The sequence below is a fragment of the Tasmannia lanceolata genome, unplaced genomic scaffold, assembly GCF_043159265.1.
Source record: "Tasmannia lanceolata isolate RefF3 unplaced genomic scaffold, GAP_Taslan_0.1 ptg000024l, whole genome shotgun sequence".
Classification (NCBI taxonomy): Eukaryota; Viridiplantae; Streptophyta; class Magnoliopsida; order Canellales; family Winteraceae; genus Tasmannia; species Tasmannia lanceolata.
This window is the reverse complement of record NW_027518701.1, coordinates 8,413,614-8,436,674: the sequence shown is the minus strand read 5'-3', so window position 1 is coordinate 8,436,674 and position 23,061 is coordinate 8,413,614. Positions and strand designations below refer to the sequence as shown.

Below are 23,061 nucleotides of genomic sequence, written 5' to 3'. Positions count from 1 at the left end.
TTTTCCCCTTATTTATCATGTGTTTCCCTTGATGTTTCTCTATCATTTCTAAAACATTTCTAAGGCGTTTTGTAAGATGATTCTCAATGTTTTTCTCGTATGATTTTTCCCGTTTCTCCATTTCTTGTTTCTCTTCTATTTTTCCCAGCCTTTCTTGTTTCTATGTCACATTTCGTGCCCCATATTCGTTTTCCAACCTAGTAACTGTGGATCAAATTATATATTTAGCATTTAAGTCATGGTTTGCAATAATTCATGGAAGGACTTTACCATTGGGCCATTTTTCATATCTAAGTATTATAAATTTGATGATAGACTGGCATATCCTATTTTTTCTTACAGTAATGGGAAATACCGTTGCATGATTTCTTGCATGTTTAATATATGCATCAATTTTGGTTTTATCTATTTTACAGAAGGAAGAAGCTGGGTTTGAACACCAGGAAGTTGAGATGCCTCAAGTGCCTGCGCCGGAGATGGTAAATGAAGTTCACTTATATTTATTTATTTGAAAGTCCATCTGTTTGGTGAAATTCAATTTTTCCGTCACAGCTTCTATCATTGGAAGAGCTGCGGGAGAGACGCCTTACTGATCCGCGCCTTCCCATGTAGGACTCATACACTGAATCCTTTTGGTAGTTCCTATACTGCTTTGATCCAGTTTTATTTTGAATGGTAATCAGTATAATAGTTTTTTCTTGCCTATTTTTCTGTTCATTGTGCAAGGTGTTCCACACTTAATCTTCGTCTCCTTATTTTTACAGTTTCTAAATATACTGCATGACACATCATTCATCTATGACTTGACAATAAAAAGGGCTGCCTTGTGCACGAGGCTCCCGCCATCTATGACTTGACAATATTATATAATATTCATAAATAAACATAACCAAATAAATAAGCTATATATGGAATTTAAGTTTCTACTGAGGTGTTTTTGTTTGTTTTTAAACTACACTTTACAAAGGTTGTCTCAGTCCGGATAGGCTCTTAAAGTTCTTGGATATACAGGCTTCAGATCAGGTTACATAGCTTCAGAAAACTAATAAATTCCACAATGAAATATAGGTTTGCCATAGGATTAAAGGTCCTATGGATAGTCTGTTTAGGATATGCTCACAATGCACTATCCTTTGAAACTCACTAATCCTTTTTGGTTGATTTACATTCTAGACTACTGGCAGTCTGAGTATGAAAATTTGAATAAATTTGTGGTCATGATGGAGCATATGTGGGGCTTTCTTGCATGGCATGTTTTATATCCGTTGCCTTTTGACGTAATTATGTGTCTATTTTGGATAGACTATCTCCTCCGTGAAGTATCTTGTACTCGTTCACCATGTTTTACTGGTTCTAAATAAGGTGTTATTATCTCGATCACATTCACATATTGAACTGCCAAATATACTGCTATGTTCCAGTTTGTTGTGATTCTAATGAGGCCTAACAATTGGATAGCAAAATAGGGATTATCGGAAGAGGGTGGCTAGAGCAAAATTTATACCGTGGCCTATAGAAATAAGGTTTTGTGATCAAAGCAACTCTGTGAGACGATATAATTCTCATCCAAGGTTAGATATACTTCCTTGTGTTCTTTGTTCCCTTGAATGTATTCTTTATTTATTTCTCAATAGTGACCCTTCGTGGGAGCTTGGAGACTCTTTTCACATACACTGTGTTTCCTTTTAGTGATAATCAATTTTTTATTTTTATTTTTTTTGCAGTATGAAGTACTAGTTTAGAGCTAGAGGAAGGCTTTCAGATGACCCAGCTTTGCATAGGTAAGTTGCTAGCTTCTTTTATTTTCAAATTCTTATATTATTTTTTCACTTGCCTGAATGCTTGTTATGTGGATTTGGTATTTTATAATGGGCCATTTGTACTTTTATTTTTTGCTTCGTTCTGCACCCATTCAAATTTAGATTTCTTGAAGTGGGACTTTTAAACCAGTGATCTTATTTTCCTTTGATTTTCAAGTTTTACAAGTGTGATTGTTTGCATGGTTACATTTCAGTTGGACCACTGGTTACAATTGTAGTGGCATGACACAGGTGCCATGCATGACATCTAGTTTTCTTAAATGAAGCATTGATTATAATTTTTTTTTTTTTTTGGGTGACATAGGGTGTCCCCACTGCAATTTTTAGGGTGGGACTAGTCCCTACAGATGTGCGCAATAGCCTGTAAACCACCCGCATCGGGTATGCCCGGGGGATTCAGTGATTAGTGATTAAAACTTTGTAAATTAAAAGGTTGGAATTGGTAAGAAAACTGCATCCTTGGAACGATATAAGTGAATTTTGTGGCATGAATTAGAACAATCAACAGAAATAAATGGCTAGGTAAAACCTTTAATTATAGTTTGATTGTTTCCTGAAACATAAAAGAAGAATGGTCTATGCTTTTATTTTTTGTTTCAGTTTTATCACAAGACAAAAATTAAAATAGCATGTTTTAAAAAAAAGCATTTGTTAATGTGTTTTGAGGTGCCAATTACAAGGGCACAATGATGAAAAATCATACAGGTGAAAATGATATAAATTATTATTTGGTTCTTATATTTGCATTCTTCTTATTGGATGATTATGACACATTTCATTATTCACAACTTTTAATGAGCCTGATTTTCTCGAATGGCTTTGCAACAGATGTGTGGTGGCATATGCTTCCGATCTTATATTCGGAGAAGTACGCATGAATCCTCACCGTAAAATGGGTTTGAAGACAGCATCACTTAGTCTTGATCACTCGTATGTCTCAATTCCTTAATCTCCTTGAAGTAAACAATAAGTTCTATATAAGCTAATCTGGAGAGAACATCAACATGTAGATTTTGAATAATATATTACTGTACATATTCAGTTGAATGAGTCTATTTTTGATCTGCTTGTGGATTATATTCAGTAATTTAAGGGAGATGTAACAATGTGTGTTCATGTGTATATGTGTGTGTGTACTAACTCAGCTCCAGGAATATCTACTTCTAAAATAGATTATGCATCTCATTTGTAATTTTGTATTATTGGTGATGCTGAGATGGTCTTGAAAGTTCATTAAAAAATGGTCATTTTTTTCTTTATACTTTAATTTTCAAGTGAGCCCATGCATGCTGGGAGTTAAGCAAAAAACTATCATACGCATTCTGCTACTTTTAGTCTTCCAATCTTTCTTTAATGTTTTCAATTCTTATTATGCGATTAGCAAGAACAAGATGTTTCTTGATTGATGCAAACAAAGGAAAACTAATTATTGGAGATTGTCAATACCAAAGAAAGAGAAGGAGATCAATAGCTAAACAATACTTATTTTGAAATCAAATTAATATTAAAAAGAAACTCACCAATTCTTCACTCCACTAGGAGCTTCGAAAAGCTTACAAGTTTCAAATATATTCCCCAAGTTAAAACCGAGGTTTTAAATTTTGGTTTGGGTCGCCACAAAAATGGAAATGTTATGATTTAGGTTGAAAATTTCGTGGAAATCTCGTAAAATCACAGAAACGTATAGGTACAAATGCAAATTGTAGAATTTTAAGATCAAACTTCAAGAAATGCTAGTCTATGCACAAATACACACTTGGAAACTATCACATAAGCAAAACAACCATCCACAATGTTTAGCAATTTCAAACACTTGGTTACATGAGTTGTCGTGCATGTCTGATAATTCAGTCCATACTATATAGTTCACATGTTATTCATATAAATATAATAATGTAACACATATTGATATGTGTTGGAATATGTAACTTGCCTAAGGGCATTTAGGACTTTGTACATCCTTTGCTTTAATATAAAGATATGAGTAAGGGGGAGAGAACCCTAACTCATTTCATTTTTTCTCTCTAAACTCTCTCGTAATATGGTATCAAAGCCTTAGGGTTTTCTGATCCCTAGGGTTCTCCACTAACCTTCATCTTCTCCATCTCCCTCACCTAACCCTAACTCTAAACCCTTCTTCCATTATTCTCCATCTCCTTCTCCCTTGCTTCTCTTGTGAAACCCAAAACCCTAACTTTAACCCAACACCCAAAACCCAAAACCCAAAACCTTTGCCTTTTCTTCTTCTTCATCTTCTTCTTCTCTAGTTGCCCCCCCTGCTCCCCCCGGCAGCCCCTTGCCCGCAGCCAACCCCCCTCCCTCTACACACTCGCGCCCACCGCACCTCCCCACCCACCCTCCTCTCGCCACCGCGACCCCCCCTTCCATTTCCAATCCTCCGCGACCCCCCCTCACCCAATATATATATATATATATATATATATATATATATATATTTTTTTTTTTTTACCCGAAATAATTTTCCCCCCTCTTTATTTCATTTATCTGTGAACCCTAAACCACTTTCACCCTCTTTCTATGTGCTAGATCTTCATCTTCTATTTTCTTGATTTCTTGTTTTTTACTTCGCGGCTCCTCTTTGTGCCTCATGGCTTCAGTCGTTTCACGTTTCGCCGATGACCATCATCCTTGGAGCCGCGTCTAGCTTTCTTGGCTTGCCCTAGTTTGCCCTCCTATTCAGTTATCTACTCTTCTTCGCCTGTGTTTGGGTTGTCTGTTTCTTTCTGGTTTGTTGTTATGGAGGAAGTGATTGAGAATCCCTCCCCAGGAGTGACTCCTCTTATTCGTCAGACACCCCCTTTGGCATCTTCTTCGTCGTCACCTCTCTCTATGGATGGATCATTCCCCCAGATTACTACTGTTAAGTTGGACGGGGCAAACTACATTACTTGGGAAGCGGCCGTCGAGAAGTATTTTATTGCCTGTGGCAAAGCCCACGTTATTCGTCGTGATCCTCCTCCTACTACTGATCCCACCTTTGATCGATGGGAACATGAGGATGCTCTTGTTTGTACTCTTCTATGGCAGAGTATGGCCCCTCACGTCTCTGGGCCATTGATGCTTCTTCCTACTGCGAAACAGATCTGGGATCAGGTTACTCTTCTTTACTCTGGCGTGGCAAACATCAGTCGTATCTGCTCTAGCTATTCTAAGTGGGTGCGCTTCCGCCGTGGTGATCTGCCTCTTGCCACCCATTATAGCCAGTTTGTTGGTCTATGCCAGCACCTTCGTCAGCAGATTATCGGATATGGTGATATTCCTTCCCTTACTGAGGTATACTCCCGAGTTCAGCAGTGCTCTCCCGGTGATCCAGTGATATCTGTTCATGTTGATGGCTCAGCTCTCATGACCTATGATGGCAGTACTCGTCCGCCTCGTGGTGGGGCCTCCTCTGTTGGTGGCCGTGGTGGTGGTCGTTCTGGTAGTGGCCGTGGCCGTTCCTTTTGCACTCACTGTCAGCGAGAGGGACATTATATCGACCATTGCTATACACTGCATCCCGAGCTTCGTCCGCCAAGGTCGGCGCACATGGGAGCTATTACTGGTTCTGTTTTGGATTCCGCTTCCTCAGCGTCTGTTCTAGCCCCAGCGGATCCTACATATACCTTATCCCGTGCTGATTATGAGGAGTTCCAGCGACTTCGCCTCAGATCTCGTCCTTCCTCTGCAGGTTTCGCCCAGCAGGGTAGTTCACCCATTAACCTTCTTTCTAGCTCAGGGTCATGGATCATTGACTCTGGCGCATCAAACCATATGAGGATCATTGACTCTGGCGCATCAAACCATATGACCGGTAACTCCTCTCAGCTTCAGTCATTTTGTTCTTTTTCGTCTTCCTCACAATCTATCACCCTTGCTGATGGGTCCACTACTCCCATCACTGGTGTTGGTCATACCTCAACTCATCCTACACTAACCTTATCTTCTGTTTTATGTGTTCCAAAATCACCTTTTAGCTTACTTTTCGTTAGTCAGATTACTCAATCTCTTAATTGCTCTGTCTCATTTTTCCCATCGTATTGCTTGTTTCCGGATCTCTCGACTGGGAGGACGATTGGAACGGGTCGTGAGGTAGATGAACTCTATCGTCTTGACTGCCAGCCGCCTCCTATCTTACACAGTTTTGTGGATACATTTCAGTAGCATTGTCGTCTGGGGCATCCTTCCATTCAACGGCTGCAGCAGACTCATCTTGTTCCAGGCCCTTTTTCTACTTTTCAGTGCGAGTCATGTGAACTCAGGAAACACCATCGAGTGTCATTTCCTTCCCGGGTCGTCAGTAGGGTGTGTAGTCCGTTTGAGTTAGTCCATTCTGATGTATGGGGACCCTCTAGGGTCGCGTCTAGTTCTGGATTTCATTATTTTATTGTGTTTATTGATGACTTCTCTTGCATGACCTGGTTATATTTATTGAAAAATCGTTCTGAGGTGTTTGATGTTTTTCGCACATTTCATTCTGAGATTAGAAATCAATATAATTCAAATATTAAATCTCGTCGTACAGATAATGCTAGAGAGTATTTTTCTGAAACAAATGGCTTTCAATCATATCTCTCCCATCATGGGATTCTTCATCAGTCTTCCTGTGCGTACACCTCAACAAAATGGCATCGCTGAGAGGAAGCTTCGCTATTTACTGGAAGTAGGTCGTACTCTTCTCTTTCAGATGAGTGTTCCTAAGGTCTATTGGAGTGATGCCCTCCTCACAGCATGTTTCTTAGCTAATCGCCTCCCTTCATCTGTATTGAAGGGTGCGTCGTCCTTCGAGGTTTTAACGCCTAATGGTGAACCATTTCCTCTCACGGGTCGTGTCTTTGGCTGTGTTTGCTTTGTCCATCACCTAGGACCTGGGCACGACAAACTTGACCCCCGGTCTGAGCGTTGTGTCTTTCTGGGATACCCCCGTATGTAGAAAGGCTATCGTTGCTATAGCCCTCGTTTGCGTCGCTGGTTTATCTCAGCCGATGTCACGTTCTTCGAGTCTGAGGCTTTCTTTCATAAGGGTGTGGAACCTCCTCATCCTCTTTTGATTCCAAGGTATCTCTTTCCTTACCAGATCTACTTCCTTCTGTTCCGTCGACACTTGTTTCTGTACAGCCACTCCCTACCATGACACCTGTTTCTGTGCAGCCACTCCCTACCGTGACACCTGTTTCTGTGCAGTCACTCCCTACCGCTTCACCTTCTTCTGCACCGTTGGAGAAGCCAGTCCCACCAAAAACTACAAAGCAGTATCAGCGATGTCAGGCAAACGATAACTCTGTCTTACCTCCACTCACACAATCATCCTCTGAGCCGGTGATCCCTCTCCTAGAAACTCAGGTATCATCTCTTCCTCCATTAACTATTGTTTCTGGTTCTCCAACTGTTTCTGATTCTCCTATTGCGTCTCATACGCGTTCCCGCTCTACTGCACACCCTATTTCGAATTTCGTTTCTTATGATAAGCTAACCCCTTCCTTCCACAGCTTTGTTTCCTCTTTGTCTTCTATGTCTTTACCGCAGTCTGTGGTTGAGGCACTTGAACATCTTGGCTGGCGTGATGCGATGAACCTTGAAATGGGAGCTCCACATAGTAATGACACATGGGATCTAGTTCCTCTACCTCGTGGTGCTCGTTTTGTTGGTTGTCGCTGGGTTTTCTCTATCAAGTATCTCTCTGATGGTACTGTCGAGTGCCTAAAGTCACGGTTAGTCGCGAAAGGGTATACACAGACTTTTGGTATTGACTATACTGAGACCTTTAGCCCCGTGGCCAAGATTCCATCTGTCCGTGTCATCCTCTCTCTCGCTGTTAATCATAGCTGGCCTCTTCATCAATTGGATGTTAAGAATGCCTTCCTCCATGGCTATCTGACTGAGGAGGTATATATGGAGCAACCACCTGGGTTTGTTGCTCAGGGGGAGACATCCTCCTACGTCTATCGCCTACGCAAGTCACTTTATGGCCTCAAACAATCTCCACGTGCGTGGTTTGGGAGATTCAGTGAGGCAGTTATGCGCTTTGGCATGAAACAATGTACAGTGGATCACTCAGTTTTCAGTCATCACTCTTCAGCTGGGTGTATTATGTTGATAATGTATGTTGATATAATCATCACAGGGAGCAATTCACAAGGTATACAACGTTTATACAAAAGGAGTTTTCTACTAAGGATTTGGGGCAGCTCAGGTATTTCTTGGGGATAGAGGTTGCTCGTTTTTCTAGAGGTCTTTTCCTATCACAGAGAAAGTATGTCTTGGACTTGCTTAAAGAGACAGGTAATCTTGGAGTTAAACCAGCTTCTGCTTCTATTGATCCTAATGTGAAACTTGTCCCAGAAGAAGGAGAATTGTTAGAGGATCCACTTAGATATCGAAGGCTGGCTATCTCACAGTTACCAGACCAAACATTTCATATGTTGTTGGAGTCGTCAGTCTGTATATGAGCTCTCCACGTACTTCTCATTGGGCTACAGTAGTCCAGATTCTCAAGTATTTGAAAGGGGCTCCAGGTGAGGGATTGATGTTCAAGAGGCATGGTCATTTGAAAGTTGAAGGATTCTCTGATGTAGATTGGGCTGGATTCCCAGCAGATAGGCGATCTACCACTGGGTATTGCACATATGTAGGGGGTAATCTCGTTTCATGGAAAAGTAAGAAGCAAGATGTTATAGCTAAGTCCAGTGCAGAGGCTGAATACAGGGCAATGGCACAGACGAGCACCGAACTTATTTGGCTACGCTCACTTCTTTTTGAGATTGGGTTCATTCCATCTTCACCTTCACAGCTTTACTGTAATAACAAAGCTGCTATATACATTGGTAACAATCCAGTTTTCCATGAGCACACCAAGCATATTGAAGTTGATTGCCATTTTATCCGCCAAAAAATCCAGAAAGGAGAAATCTGTACTGTGTTTACTCGGTCAGGGGACCAATTAGCTGATATGTTTACAAAGTCCTTGAATAAATCCAAATTGAGTGATATATGTAACAAGCTGGGAATGTATGATATCTACATTCCAGCTTGAGGGGGAGTGTTGGAATATGTAACTTGCCTAAGGGCATTTAGGACTTTGTACATCCTTTGCTTTAATATATAGACATGAGTAAGGGGGAGAGAACCCTAACTCATTTCATTTTTTCTCTCTAAACTCTGTTGTAACAATATGGGATACCACTAATATACTTATGGTTTTGGTTTCAGTATGTTTCGTTAGGATGGAAACAGAAACATTTTGGTCGTTTCGGGATGGTTTCAGTGAAAATTTAAAACCATGGTTAAAACTCCATGCCCCCACCTTTCACCTATATATATAAATAACAAATACACACTTGGAAACTATCACATAAGCAAAACAACCATCCACAATGTTTAGCAACTTGGTTACATGAATTGTCGTGCATGTCTGATAATTCAGTCCATACTATATAGTTCACATGTTATTCATATAAATATAATAATGTAACACATATTGATATGGTATACCACTAATATACTTATGGTTTTGGTTTCAGTATGTTTCGTTAGGATGGAAACAGAAACATTTTGGTCATTTCGGGATGGTTTCAGTGAAAATTTAAAACCATGGTTAAAACTCCATGCCCCTACCTTTCACCTATATATATATATATATATATATATATATATATATATATATATATATATATATATATATATATGAGAAAAATGATTGTGCGGTCGACTGCACCAAGCTTAGGTGCGATCGAGGGCCCCAAACTCATGCGGGCCCACTTTGTTAGGATGACCTAAAGCATTCATTTGAAAGGCCTTTACATAGATGGGGTATGTACAAAAAATCAGCTCCTTAGGATCATCCTAACCCATCCATTTGAGGAGGTCAAAATGGACAGACACCGTTTGCCACAAATCTGCCCATTTTTGCCCTCCATTTTTGGAGGGGTTAGGATGATCCAATGGACCTGATTTTTTGTACACACCCTATCTATGATGGGGCCATGCAAATGAATGGTTTTGATCAGCACAAAAAATGTGGGACCTATGTGTTTGGGCCCTCGACCGCACCTAAGCTTAGGTGCGGTCGACCGCACAATCTTATTCCTCATATATATATATATATAGCAGAAGAGAAAAGGAGAGAATTATTTGAATTTCTCCCAAAATTCTAATAGAATTACACGTCACTTTTTTTGACTTTTTTTAACAAAGGCACCCATTCAACCCACATATTTTCAATCCTACCCCCTCCTTTCTGCTTTGTAACAAAGGCACCCATTAAAGCCACATAATTTCAATCCTAACCCCCTCCTTTATGTTTTTTGAATAAAAAAAGTGGACAAAGGCAATAATAATCACTACATACTAAAGTTTTGGAGGGGAATTACGGAAAGAGTGCTTGAAAGTCGCAAAATTAAGGAAAAAGTACCAAAATAGGTACCTGTATATGACAATTACGGGAAAAACTACAACGATGAGGTATCGATATATGACAATTACGAAAAAACTACTTTGCCTTATGAATTTTTTGAGGATATTATGAATTTCGGACACCTGTAAACATATTTATGAATTCCGGGTACCTGAAGAGGAACAACAGATTATGGAAGCCTCTATAGATTGGAGGGCTAGGATCAGCCTATGGAAATGATTTTACGGGCACACCGTATTGATGTTGTGTTCCATCACATGGACGGTTTAGATCAATCTATGATGTGCTCCGTACAGTTCTTTGTCGGCCCGTGCATCGCACGGGGTTTTTTACTAGTGTATATATATATATGAGAAAACTGTTGGTGCGCTTAAGCTCACCATTTTTTTGGTGCGCTTAAGTTGTTATAACGCCTCCCATTCGTTTAAATGTTTGGGTTCCGCTTAAGCGCACCAATGGGAGGCGTTATAACAACTTAAGCGCACCAAAAAAATGGTGCGCTTAAGCTCACCAACAGTTCTCTCTCTCTCTCTCTCTATATATATATATATATATATATATATATATAATGTCTAGTTTTTGCCTCCACAGTTCAAACAGTTGGGATGATCATATGGAGCTGATTTTTTGGGCACACCCTATCTATGTGAGGGCCCATCAAATGAATTGTTTGCATCACCCAAACAATGTGGCCCCTACTGTATTTTAAGCCTAGGGAGTAGATAAGTTATCTACTCTAGGGAGTAGGAACTCTTTTCTCATATATATATATATATATATATATATATATATATATATATATATATATATAGAGAGAGAGAGAGAGAGAGAGAGAGAGAGAAGTATGTGCAGCTGCACAGATAAGCTATCTGTGCATGGGATCCAAAGCATAGGGGGGCCACATTTTTTGGGGGATCCAAAGCATTCATTTGGAAGGCCTTTCCATGGATAGGGTGTGTACCTGTGTATGTCCATTTTCCCCTCCATCTTTGATTGGGTTAGGATGATCCTATAGGGCTGATTTTTGTTACACACCCTATCCATGGAAGGGCCTTCCAAATGAATGCTTTGGACCTCCCAAAAAATTAACCAATAGGGCTGATTTTTATACCCATGCACAGATAGCTTATCTGTGTAACTGCACATACTTCATTTTCTCATATATATATATATATATATATATATATATATATATATATATATATATTAACATTACAGACAAAAGAAATAAATATATATATATGTTAGATATATGTAATAAGCCTGAGGGCAATATAGTCATTGTACTTGTCTTTGTAATATAAATATCATACTGAGGGGAAGCAAGTCTCCAATTCTTTCATTCTTATTCTCTGACTCTAACATGGTATCAGAGCCCTAGTGTTACGATACCCCAGGGACCGTGAACGAACGCCTCCGCTATCCACCATCGCCTCCACCTCTCTCTCTCTCTCACTCACTGTGAACAGTGTCCGTGAACAGTACCCGTGAATAGTACCTATGAACAGTGCCGTGAATAGTACCTGTGAACAGTGCCGTGAACATTATCGTGAATTGTACCCGTGAACAATACTGTGAATAGTGCCGCCAGCGGCGAAATGCCTTTTGCGATGGACCCTAGCAAATCCCATATATATATATATATAATTTTTTATACCCCTGGATATATTGGAGGAAAGGGCGCCCCCATGCAACTTCATAAAGTGCATTTATAATATGTAAAAGTGAAAGAGCATCTATTGCACTTTGTGATGTTGCAACCAATGGGGGTGCCCTTTTCTCCAATTTCTGTAAGGGTGCCCCTGAGTTTAGCATTCCTTTTTACCAGAATATCATTCAATAGTCCATAGCTGAAACCGAAACGAAATCACCAACATTTCTGATTTCGAGTAAGGCCGAAATGAAAACATAGAATTTCCATTTTACAATATTTCGGCAAAATTTTGCCGAAATTTAGAGCAACATTTTCTTTTTACCCTTTTTACAAAATTTCCACCAAAATTTTAGAATTGTCCACAAAAATTTGAGACATCAGTGAAAATTTTATAAAAACAAAATTTTATGTTTTTTCTTTACATGATTTCAACCAAAATTTCCACCGAAACTGAAATATTTCGGTCATGGCCAAAACCAACACCGAAACCGACATTTAAAACCTTGGTCCAGACTACATACATTTAATAAACAAAATAAAAATCTCATGCATGCCATTCATATTTACTCAAAATGAAAATTCCAGTTCCAATCCAACCCGAAATATATAAAGTTTAAAGATCTTCAAATATTACTAAAAGTACCAACATATATTGCATTGTCAATCCTAACTAAAAGCAAACAGAAAACAACTACCCAATTCTAAATTAAATATATGACAAATGATCAAACTAATAAACTATTGTGTAGCTCTCTTTCCCATGTCCATCGAAGTGTTCCCTCTTGCAAAGCTAGATATGCAAGTTTGTTGTAGTCCCTGTCGATGAATTGATGGCCTTCTTGAATTTGGAGGAGCGGGTCTTGTGCTAGAAACAAGTATCAAAGGATGCATGGATGATGTTATATCATATTTTTCTATATAATCGTCTGAAGCTTCTATGTCGTCATCATCAAGTGATCTCCATCTCAAATCCTCCAGTCGAACAATAGTATCATCTATATTAGTATGTTCTTGATCAATGTCTTCTTAAAAGGATCATTCGTATACGTGTCTCACCTTCTTCCCTCTCTCTCTTTCTATGTGCATCTCTCTTTTTCGGGGGTCGCCGCAGGTCACCATTTTTTGACGATCTTGGTCACAAACAAACCACGTTTAGGATCGTGCGACCTCGGATCACCGATCGTTTTTGGGGCTACGTGGGGGGAGGGGGAATTCGAGTATGATAAATTTTTTGGTTTGGTATCTTTCCCTTGTGTTATGTGTATATAGGTTAGCTTGTGAGAACGGGGTTTGTAGTGTCGAGTGTTGTCCAATAGTGGGGGGGAGGGGGATAGAGTAGTGTGCGGCTGGGTTACTTGGCATATTGTCAAAGATGAAGAGATTGATACACTCCTTGAGTTATTGAGTTGTCTTGAAAATGTGTCCCCTGCCATGGATCAGAGAATTTGGACTCCCAATCACAATGGCATATTTATAGAGTGAAATTTCTTCCGTTCTCTTGTAAGTCATTTTCATTGGATGTGCATTTGGAGATTTCACATCGGCCCAAATACTCAAAGCTTTTGTAAGAAGATCATTTGCATAATGGTCAGCACCATTCACCATAGATATGCTAAAAAAAAGATGTCAGATGGCAAATCGTCGCATGTTGTGTAAGGATGTAAACTCTTTTAGTCACTAACTAATCCATTGTTCAATGGATAGGGGGCTGTGGAGAGGCATTGTCAATTGGTTTTGCATTCATGGGTTTCCCTCGATCTTATCTGCATCTTCTTCAAAAGAGCAATCCTGATATTTGGGTGGAAGGGTTGTATTATATGCATGGTTTTAAATTTCGGCCGAAATACCGAAATTTCGGGACTGAAACCGAAACCATGAAAATCCGAAATTTCGGCCAGAGTCCAAAATTTCAGTAATTTTGACCGAAATTTTGGGAAAATGTAATTTTTTTTAAAAAATTTCAAAAAAGTTCGGCTGAAATTACTGGAATTTTAGCCGGCCGAAATTTTGGCACATTGATGAATCTTTTTTTTATAATCTGAATTTCAGTATTTCGGCCAAAATTTCGGTTTCAGACGCTGAAAGCGAAACCAAAATTTTAAACCTTGATTATATGGAGCTTGATTATGTTTTTGTTGGGTTTCATGAAAACAAAGCCTTCTATAACCTCACAAGCGTGCCTTGGAATACAATGAAGACTAGGCCTCCAAGGTTCTGCCAACACCAAGAGAAAAGATTAAAACCTTTCTGAATAGTCAATGGAAACTGTTTAAGGAGGCTGTCGCTAATCGACTAGAGACCTTCTATAACCTCACAGGTTCTCACAATGTAAAAGAATCCCACTCGCCGTTGCACAAGCACCCTTTCTTCATCAAGTTCTTGGAAGATGAAAAGAAAGAAAGACTTCTTCGTTGGGAAGAAGATAAGGCGTCAGGGTTTAAGAGGGTGGAAGAGCTTCTTAGTCGGAAAAAGACCTTAGGGGAAAAGATCCCGGTCGAGGAGTCTGTTGTATCCGAGATTGAGCAGCTTCTCTTGGAGTTGGAAAAATGTTCATATTAAAAAGTAAGTCCTATCACTTTTTGGTGGGGTACTGAGGGCTTTAAACATTTGTCTCCAATGAAGTATTGAATAGATATGGTTTGGTCTGTTGTGTTAATATTAGTAGAGTGAGGAAGAAAAAAAGGGATGTTCAGAGGGGAAGTCGGTAGTTCTGTTGGTCGTTGTTAAGATTCTTTAAAATGATAATGGGGTGGTGTTACTGCTAAAAAGTAATGGGGTTGTTGGAAGCTGTTTGAGGGAGATGATGGAGATAGTCGGAATGATTGTAGTGATGGAAGTTGGATGGGCATGGGAAAAAATGTACTGATTTTGGTGTAAGGCACGACCACGGAATGGCACGGGAAAAAATGGCCCAGACTTTTGCTGTTGATATTTTTTTAGATTTCCTGGCTTAGGGTACGCACTGCCCAGTCTTCTTTGATACTATGTACTGCCAGGTGGGACTCCTGGTCCCCAATGCAATTATTTTAGTATCATGAAAATATGTCATCTTTCAAAAAAAAAATGAAAACAAAGGAACTATATAACCTGGGAGGACAAGGATAGGCCATCAAATCGTCTAATATGAGAGGTTAATACGATCAGAACAGGACTTGTGAATAACCACGGGTGCAACCACATTGGAGTGACATGCCTCAATGGCAAACCGGATGCCATAGATGTTGCTGTGGGAAGCAATAGGTTGGGAGGGGAGAATGTAATTTTGCGTCTACACAAACTCAAGGCGAAGTCCACTAAGGTATGAATATTGTCTCCTCTCATTTTACTAAAATAACCGCATTCTATGATGTGAAATATGAGAGAAGCACATTGTACTCATCTCAGTCCAGATACGCTCCAAGTCACCATAGTACTTTCCAACAGTCCGATCTCCCCTGCATAGACCTGGCAATGCACTGAGAAAGCTGATATATCCCGTGATCATATTCACTAGGAACACCGCAGCTAGCTTGTTCCATAATTCGATGCCAACTCAAAAAATATGTAGATGCGACAAGCGGAGGGCTTCATAGAATTGAAGAGCCACCCTAAGATGTTGGAGTTGTTGGCATCCCACTTGTTGGCCTCAGTGGTTCCATCCTTGGGCCTTGGAGGGGCATCGGTAAGAAGTCCTATCTTCATACGCCCTTTGGCATATAGTCAAATGTCCTTGGACCAATGTTTTGAAAACCGGATTCGAATCGTAAATCGTAATAGTTGTCGAATCGGATCGGATCGGATCGTAAATCGTAAGATTCATTCAAGTATATATATATATATAGAGAGAGAGAGAGAGAGAGAGAGAGAGAGAGAGAGAGAGAGAGAGGAAACTGTTGGTGAGCTTAAGCTCACCAAACTTATGGTGAGCTAGCTTGCCCAATCACATGGGTCCCACATTTTGGGGAGTGATCCAAACCATTCATTTGCAAGGCCTTATCATAGATAGGGGGTGTACCAAAAATCAGCTCCATAGGATCATCCTAACCCCTCCATTTGTGGAGGACAAAAATGGGGCAGATTTGTGTCTGTCCATTTTTGTCCTCCACAAATGGAGGGGTTAGGATGATCCTATGGTGCTGATTTTTGGTACACCCCCCATCTATGTAAGGGACTTTCAAATGAATGGTTTGGATCATCCTAACAAAGTGGGCCCCCATGTGATTGGGCAAGCTAGCTCACCATAAGTTTGGTTAAGCTCACCAACAGTTTCCTCATATATATATATAATAATAATAAATAAAAAAAATTATAAAGTTTTCTATGCTTTTAAAAAAGTATAAACAAGTTAAAGAAAAAAAATAGCCAATTGTTCATTCTTTGTCCAAATTCATTAATACGAATAGAAATTACCATGATTAGTCATTGAATATCGTAATACGAATTGTTTTCTAACAAACTTGACACATACTAATCATCTATTTCTCATCCAAACCCATACATATTGGATAATAATCTTAAAAATAAAAAAGACACGAGATGATATCAATTCTCAAAGTCTCAAACATCAAATGAAAACTATCAGTCATAAAAGATTAGAGCTGTCGGTGTTGTCCTCATTATAGTCATCTCCCACCTTGATGTAAGTAATGCCTTCAAGCACATGCATTGTGCACGACTAGTTCGATTTGTTCGAACTCTTAGTCCTCTGTCTTATTCCTTCTAATTAGAGTGATTTCGAAGGCTTCTTGTATTGTAGAAAGGAAATGAGGTATTTCAAAAGAAAGTTAATTTTCTTTTATATAAACTCTAATTTGGTTAAATCACATGAATCGTAGGATTTACGATCAAATTGTAAGATTCAATTGAAAATTGTAAGATTCATACAAATTAAGTTTCAATCATGGGGTTCAAATCGTTATGCATAAGATTTGTTTTTAATCGTAAAATCGGCTCGTAAATCGTAAGATTTTCAAAACAATGCCTTGGACTATGGAAACTAAGTAGTGTAAGATAGCTTGGTGGCGGTAATGAAGGTAGGATTATTCTCTAAAGCTATTGGGACTTCTAGGATTCTAGAGTGGGAGAATCTATAAAAAAGAACTTGATACATGACCAAAACAAACGGCACAGAAAGATGATGACGAAGCTCAAATTAAGAAAAAATAACTGATTTCCAAGTATAACAAGAGATAATAGCTGATAATCACAAAAATAGCTCAATAGATATATGGAAAGATATGATGTTCACAATCTAGGTTTTTATTTATAAAAGGTGACAAAAGGTGGCCAAAAATACAAAGGAGATTGTCCTCATATGGGAAAAATTATGACAATTGAAATTAGCCAACCCGAGAGAGAGAGAGAGAGAGAGAGAGAGAGAGAGAGAGAGCACCCCAACAAACAAGCTAAAAATGTCTCCAAAAAATTCGTTTACTTAAAAAACGTATAAGAAAAAACAAGCATTCACATCTTGTCTTGTCGCATCTTCAAGGTGACCCAGTTTTTACCCAAAAAGGAAGATTTACCTGTCAAAAATAGCTTGTACTTTGAAACAAACTAGAGGGAGGCTTGAAGAGACTACACCGATGAAGAACTAGAAATCCTCAAAACTTTTGGTTAAAAACAAGAAATATGCAAGAAATTGCATATATATGCCCGGAAGATTGGAAAAAAGGGAAAAACTATAACTAACCCTTGTAAGATCTATGAAATGGAGCACAAATCAGCTGATTATGCTCAAGGGATCATAATGATCATATTAGAAACATCTCTTTCATTTCTCACAAACAAAATCAAAACTCTCTTCTTTGGTTTGATAAACACAAAGTAGAATCATAAATCTTTAGTTTTGTATTAGCTCTAATACCATGATGCTAGATGGAATCAATGCAAGAAATGAGAAGTAGAAGACGGAATAAGAGATGGATGAGGAGTTTATGGTGAAAAGCATTGGGAAATGAGTGAGCACCTTTGCTATATACAAAGAATAACTATACAAATGTAGGGAAACAAAGAAATAAAAGGAAATAGGCTAGCTCAATACACTAAATATACATGGATACAATAAAATACATCACGATATGGAGAAGCCGATTTCTAATTTGTATGAAATAAATCATCGCATTTTTGTAGGGTAGCAATTGCTCGCTTTCAATATTAAACCCATTATTTAATTGGATGGTGGTCTCCGTGATAGCCGTGAGGTCATGGACTCTTTTGTCAATCTTATGTGATTCAGAAGTCTTAGTTGTTAGATTTGGCTTTTCTATATTGGACATGTGTTGTTTTTTCTTTTATGTAGGATTTGTTTTTTATTGTATCACTTCTCTTTTTCTCCCGTCTTATATCCTACATTTATTTTTCTTCCTTTTCCATTTCACCCTTCAGTTAGGTTTATAACTGTTTTCCTTTTCCCCCTTATCTTTCTCTTGCTTGATCCCATTTACTTGATGTTGATCCTTATTCCTTCATCTCTCATTGTCTTGGTTGAGATAAGCCCTTCTTTCCCTCGCTTTAGCTTTCTCTCTCTTCTCTTCTCAACCATTACTTGCAATGGAGGATCAAGGCACGAAGCCCAACACGTCACTCCCAACTACGGAACATTTTCTATTCATTTTAGCAGCTTACCCCTATATTCCCTACCCCCAATCCGTTTCCATCAGATTTACACTTTTATTTTTCCTAATTAGCCCTACTCGTATCACCCTACCTTGACCACATCATCCACCATCATTCTCTTACCTCAACTAAAATGTTGATTGCGTCATAGTTAGGTTTACATCATAGATCTGATGTTGTGATACCTTATTTGAGGTTTGTTTATTTTTCCATAAACTGGTTATTTTTTTATGGACTTGAACAGACATTGGGCTAAATTAATTTCTATTTGATGAATTAACTCTATAATTTAAAATTTCTATGAATACCGTTGCTGAATTTGATAATTATGCTTTGTTTAACCTATTTGATTATTATGCATTGTTTAAGCTAATACCGGAGAATTAAGCTAATGAGTCACACCATGAAGCTTTGGGAGAGGGTAATTGAGCAGACTAAGAAAGGAGATGTCAGAGAATCAGTTTGGCTTCATGCTCGGACGATTGACTATGGAAGCTATCTTCTTGATTAGGCGGATAATGGAGAGATTTAGAGAAAATAAAAAGGACCTTCATATGGCTTTCATTGATCTGGAGAAAGCGTATGATAGGGTTCCTAAGAGTGTTATGTGGTGGGTCCTTAGAAAGGAAAAGAGTGCCTACTAAATATGTTGATGTGATTAAGGATATGTACGATTGAGCAGTAACTAGTATCAAAACTACAGATGGAACTTCTAGTGAGTTTGAGTTTCCAAAAACAATAGGGCTGCACCAAGGATCAGCTCTAAGCCCTTATCTTTTTGCGCTAGTTATGGATGAACTCACGGAGGGTATCCATGATGAGTTGCCGTGGTGTATGTTATTTGCAGATGACATAGTGTTAATTGACAAAACCAAAGCAGGAATTAATGCTAAGTTAGAGTTACAGAGAACTACTTTGGAATCCAAAGGTTTTAAACTGAGTGGGACTAAGATAGAGTATATAAAGTGCAACTTTAGTAATATAAGGAGGCGGCGCGAGGATGTAGTAAATATGACTGGATAAGAGGTACCTAAGAGGGATATCTTTCGCTATCTTGGTTCAACCCTACATAAGGAAGGAAAGATTGAAGAGGATGTTAACACAGAATAAGAGCAGGTTGATTGAAGTGGAAGCATGCTTCAGGAGTTATGTGCGACCGCAAAATACCTACCAAGTTGAAGGGAAAGTTTTATAAGACAGATGTGAGGCCAGCTATGATGTACGGCTCAGAATGTTTGGCCACCAAGAAGCAGCATGTGCATTAGATGAGTCTAGCGGATATGCGAATGCTTAGATGGATGTGCGCCACACAAGGTTAGATAGAATTAAAAATGAAGACATCCGAAAAAAGGTGGAAGTAGCACCAATTGAGGAGAAGATGAGAAAGCACCACTTAAGATGGTTTTGGCATATCCAATGCAGGCCTTTGGATGCTCCAGTGAGAAGAAGTGACTCGTGCCAAGTTGATGGAGTAAAAAGAGGAAGGGGCAAACCGAAAACAACTTGGGGAGAAACAGTGAGGAAAGACATGATGGCTAGGAGCATAACAGAGAACATGACCTTGGATAGGAGAGAATAGAAGAAAATGATCTATGTAGATGAACCCAACGTGTCAGGATTAGACTTAGTCAATTTGAGTGGGTAGACACTTTCACCTTCTTCATGAAAATTTTCTAAAGGATTCATTAGTCGACCCCAACTAGTTTGGGACAAAGGCTTAGTTCGGTTGAGTTGAATTGAGTTAACCTGTTTTGGGAATATATGTTGCTGTTGTTATTGATCTATACCAAAGTTACCGGAAAAGTCCTTGGAAAGTGGGAAGCGTGCTTCTTTGAAACGTGTTTTAGAAGCAGGAAACGCCACTCTTCCCAATATTGGGGAAGCACGTCTCCCCAAATCGTGAAGTGTGTTTCACCAAATTCGGTAGTGCGTTTCCCCAATTTGGGAAGTGTTTCCCCGTGCATTTCTCGACCTTAACATTATATCAATTACAAAATTTCATGAAAATGGAAATACAGGGAAATACATGCGTAGGGTATTAGTAAATGTCTTTAGTGTCTATTTTAGTGTCCAGTTACATAAGATTTACATGTAAATAGGGAATTACCCTCCATAGGATTTATTAAAATAGTTTGAAGACCCAAATCTTAAAGGATAAAAAAGTCACCTTTTTCAGTTCTAATATAAAATCCGATATTTTTCACTCATTCCGAGCCGGGTCAAAATCTTAACTTCCAAATGACAGGATATTTTGCCAATTTTAATAATTCATAAATTCTATCATGTCCAAACATTATTAATTCCCAAAAGTCTGGTAAAAAAATCTCATTTGGTCTCTAAAATAAATTTTCATCTAGTTAGGCATTTGTCAACAGAAGCATCCTTTAAGTACGTGTTGCATGTCATTTATGATGGTTGGATTCAAATTGCTTATGTTGGTTGGAAACTGGAATTTACTTGTTTTTCATATTTTGTTATTTTTTCAATTATTGCACACTCCCCTTTCGCTTCCCTTCACTTTACCCCGGCGCTTCCCTTCATGCTTTCCTTCCCGCTTCCCGCTTCCCAAGAGCCTTCGCTTCCCGCGCTGGCAACTATGATCTATACCCCATTTTATGATCCTAAATTCTCAGAAAGTAAACTACGAATGCTAGGTGCCAATTTGGTATAAAAGCCTAGGGTTGCATCACAATCCCTGCTTACATGCCAAAACAGATGACTCCTCACTTTCGTATGTGTTCTAGGAAAAATATTTCCTAGCAGGATTACACTTGTATAGAAAATAATATATCCACTCCTTTTTTACTTTATTTTTCAGGATGTGGTTTCACAGACGCTTCAAAGCTGATGAATGGTTGTTATTTGTGTTATGTATCAGATAATATCTTGAACACTTGAGATTCCTCGTCTATGGTTTCTTAGTAACTTCTGGTGCTTGGGTTCACAGATAGAGAGCCCATCTGCCAGTAATGCTCGTGGGTTCTGCTCTGGCCGCATGTTAAACAGAAAGGGAGAGGTATGAACTACTCAACACCTAATTAGAAGCATTCAGTTCATTCTTCTCTTTTCTTCCATGCCAAAATTTATGTTGGATGCTGAATTTTTTTTTCTATGTTGATTGAACAGCTTATTGTATCATTGACTCAAGAGGGAGTAATCAGGAAGGCTAAAACACAAAATCCAGAACCGAAATCAAAACTCTAAATTTGGTTAATAGACAAGGATTTCATTCTATTTCTGAAAATGCTCTCAAGTTTGTGGTTATTTTGTCACCCAGTTGTTAGTTATAACTGTAATTGAACCCTTTATTTAATAGGAAAAGTAAGATAAGAAAGGCTTCTACGTAGTCTATGGGCTTGTGGACTCTATGCATTGTAGATTGATCACTGATATTGAACTTAGCATAGTTCAATAGGCCAATTCAAGTAAAGAATTTTGGGATTTCCAGTGGGGCACATCTTTAATTGGATAGTGATTGTTCTATGAGAAATAGTTACCTGGAAAAAGAAAAAAGTTGGGTAAAAATAAGGCTGTGGTAGCTGGTGTTAAGGAATTTCTTCTCTTTTTTTTAGGGACATGATATCAGCACAACCATGTTTTAATAATTGCACTAACTCACCTTGCCTTTTCTTTTCTAATTGGCTAGTGAAAGTTTTTTGAAAAGATGGGTTAGTGCAATTATTAAATCATGGTTGTGCTGACATAATTTCTTTTGTTTTTGTTAATTGCCATCTCTAGAATAAGTATCATGTATAAGATCTGGACCATTCATCTTGTTATGTGGAGGTATATAAGATGGATGATGAGGCCACAATAAAAGGAAAATGATATATTCACCCACTTTTCTTCCCAGTGTCACCCCTTGTAGTGTAAAAAGAGTGGTCATAAATATAATAGACGAGGGTGAAAGAAAAACAGTCTGTGTTACAGTAGTTCCTTTTTCTTTATTTTTGGCAATGGATGGTTTAAGATGGGGCTGCCCCGATGAATGGTCACAAATCACATACATGTGGGTCCATTGAATTAGAGATATAAATACCAAGGAGAAATATATTAGCAAAAGATACCCGAGGAATGTTACCAAAACGCTACATAGTCGATTTTTGGGAATTTGGGTTGAGATTTTAGTATGAAATCGGATAGTTCATGAAAATATTCAGGATTTCCAAATGGGATTTGCTAGCGTCCATTGCAGAAGGCATTTCACGGATGGGCTGTTGCATGTGAGAGCAGCCACCTCATGAAGGAAGACAAAATCTGCTGAAAAGTGAGCAGGTGTGGCTGCTCTCACATGCAACACCCCATCCGCAAAATGCCTTCTGGGATGGACGATAGCAAATCCCTTTCCAAATTGCTCCTCTGCTAAATTAAATTGTAAATTTGCTAAGCTATGCATACAAATTAGAGATTTGCTAGGGACCATCGGGCAAGGCATTGTGACCCGAGCTGTTGCATGAGTGAGCAGCCACACAGGCTTACTTTTTGTCTTATGCATTTAATTCATCTGAGGTTGCTGCTCTCTAATGCAACAGCCCGAGCGTAAAATGCCTTGTGCAATGGTCCCTAGCAAATCTCCG

The 23,061-nt window shown here is 38.8% G+C and overlaps 1 protein-coding gene across 3 annotated transcripts in view; it reads left to right on the top strand.

The window, feature by feature from the left end:
• The window catches only part of LOC143857242 (acyl-CoA hydrolase 2-like), an 85,909-nt gene extending 63,977 nt beyond the window's left edge, over positions 1-21,932 (top strand). The window contains exons 10-16 of one of the 3 annotated variants that reach the window (XM_077367662.1): positions 417-479; positions 553-608; positions 1,467-1,571; positions 1,725-1,781; positions 2,649-2,750; positions 21,432-21,500; positions 21,611-21,671. In XM_077367662.1, the coding sequence (XP_077223777.1) occupies positions 417-479; positions 553-608; positions 1,467-1,571; positions 1,725-1,737 (237 nt within the window). In that variant the 3' untranslated portion in view covers positions 1,738-1,781; positions 2,649-2,750; positions 21,432-21,500; positions 21,611-21,671. Of the gene's footprint in view, positions 1-416; positions 480-552; positions 636-1,466; positions 1,572-1,724; positions 1,782-2,648; positions 2,751-21,431; positions 21,501-21,610 lie in introns of those variants that run through there. The other 2 variants (XM_077367664.1, XM_077367663.1) reach the window with 2 other exon arrangements.
• The last annotated feature ends 1,129 nt before the right edge of the window (positions 21,933-23,061 follow it).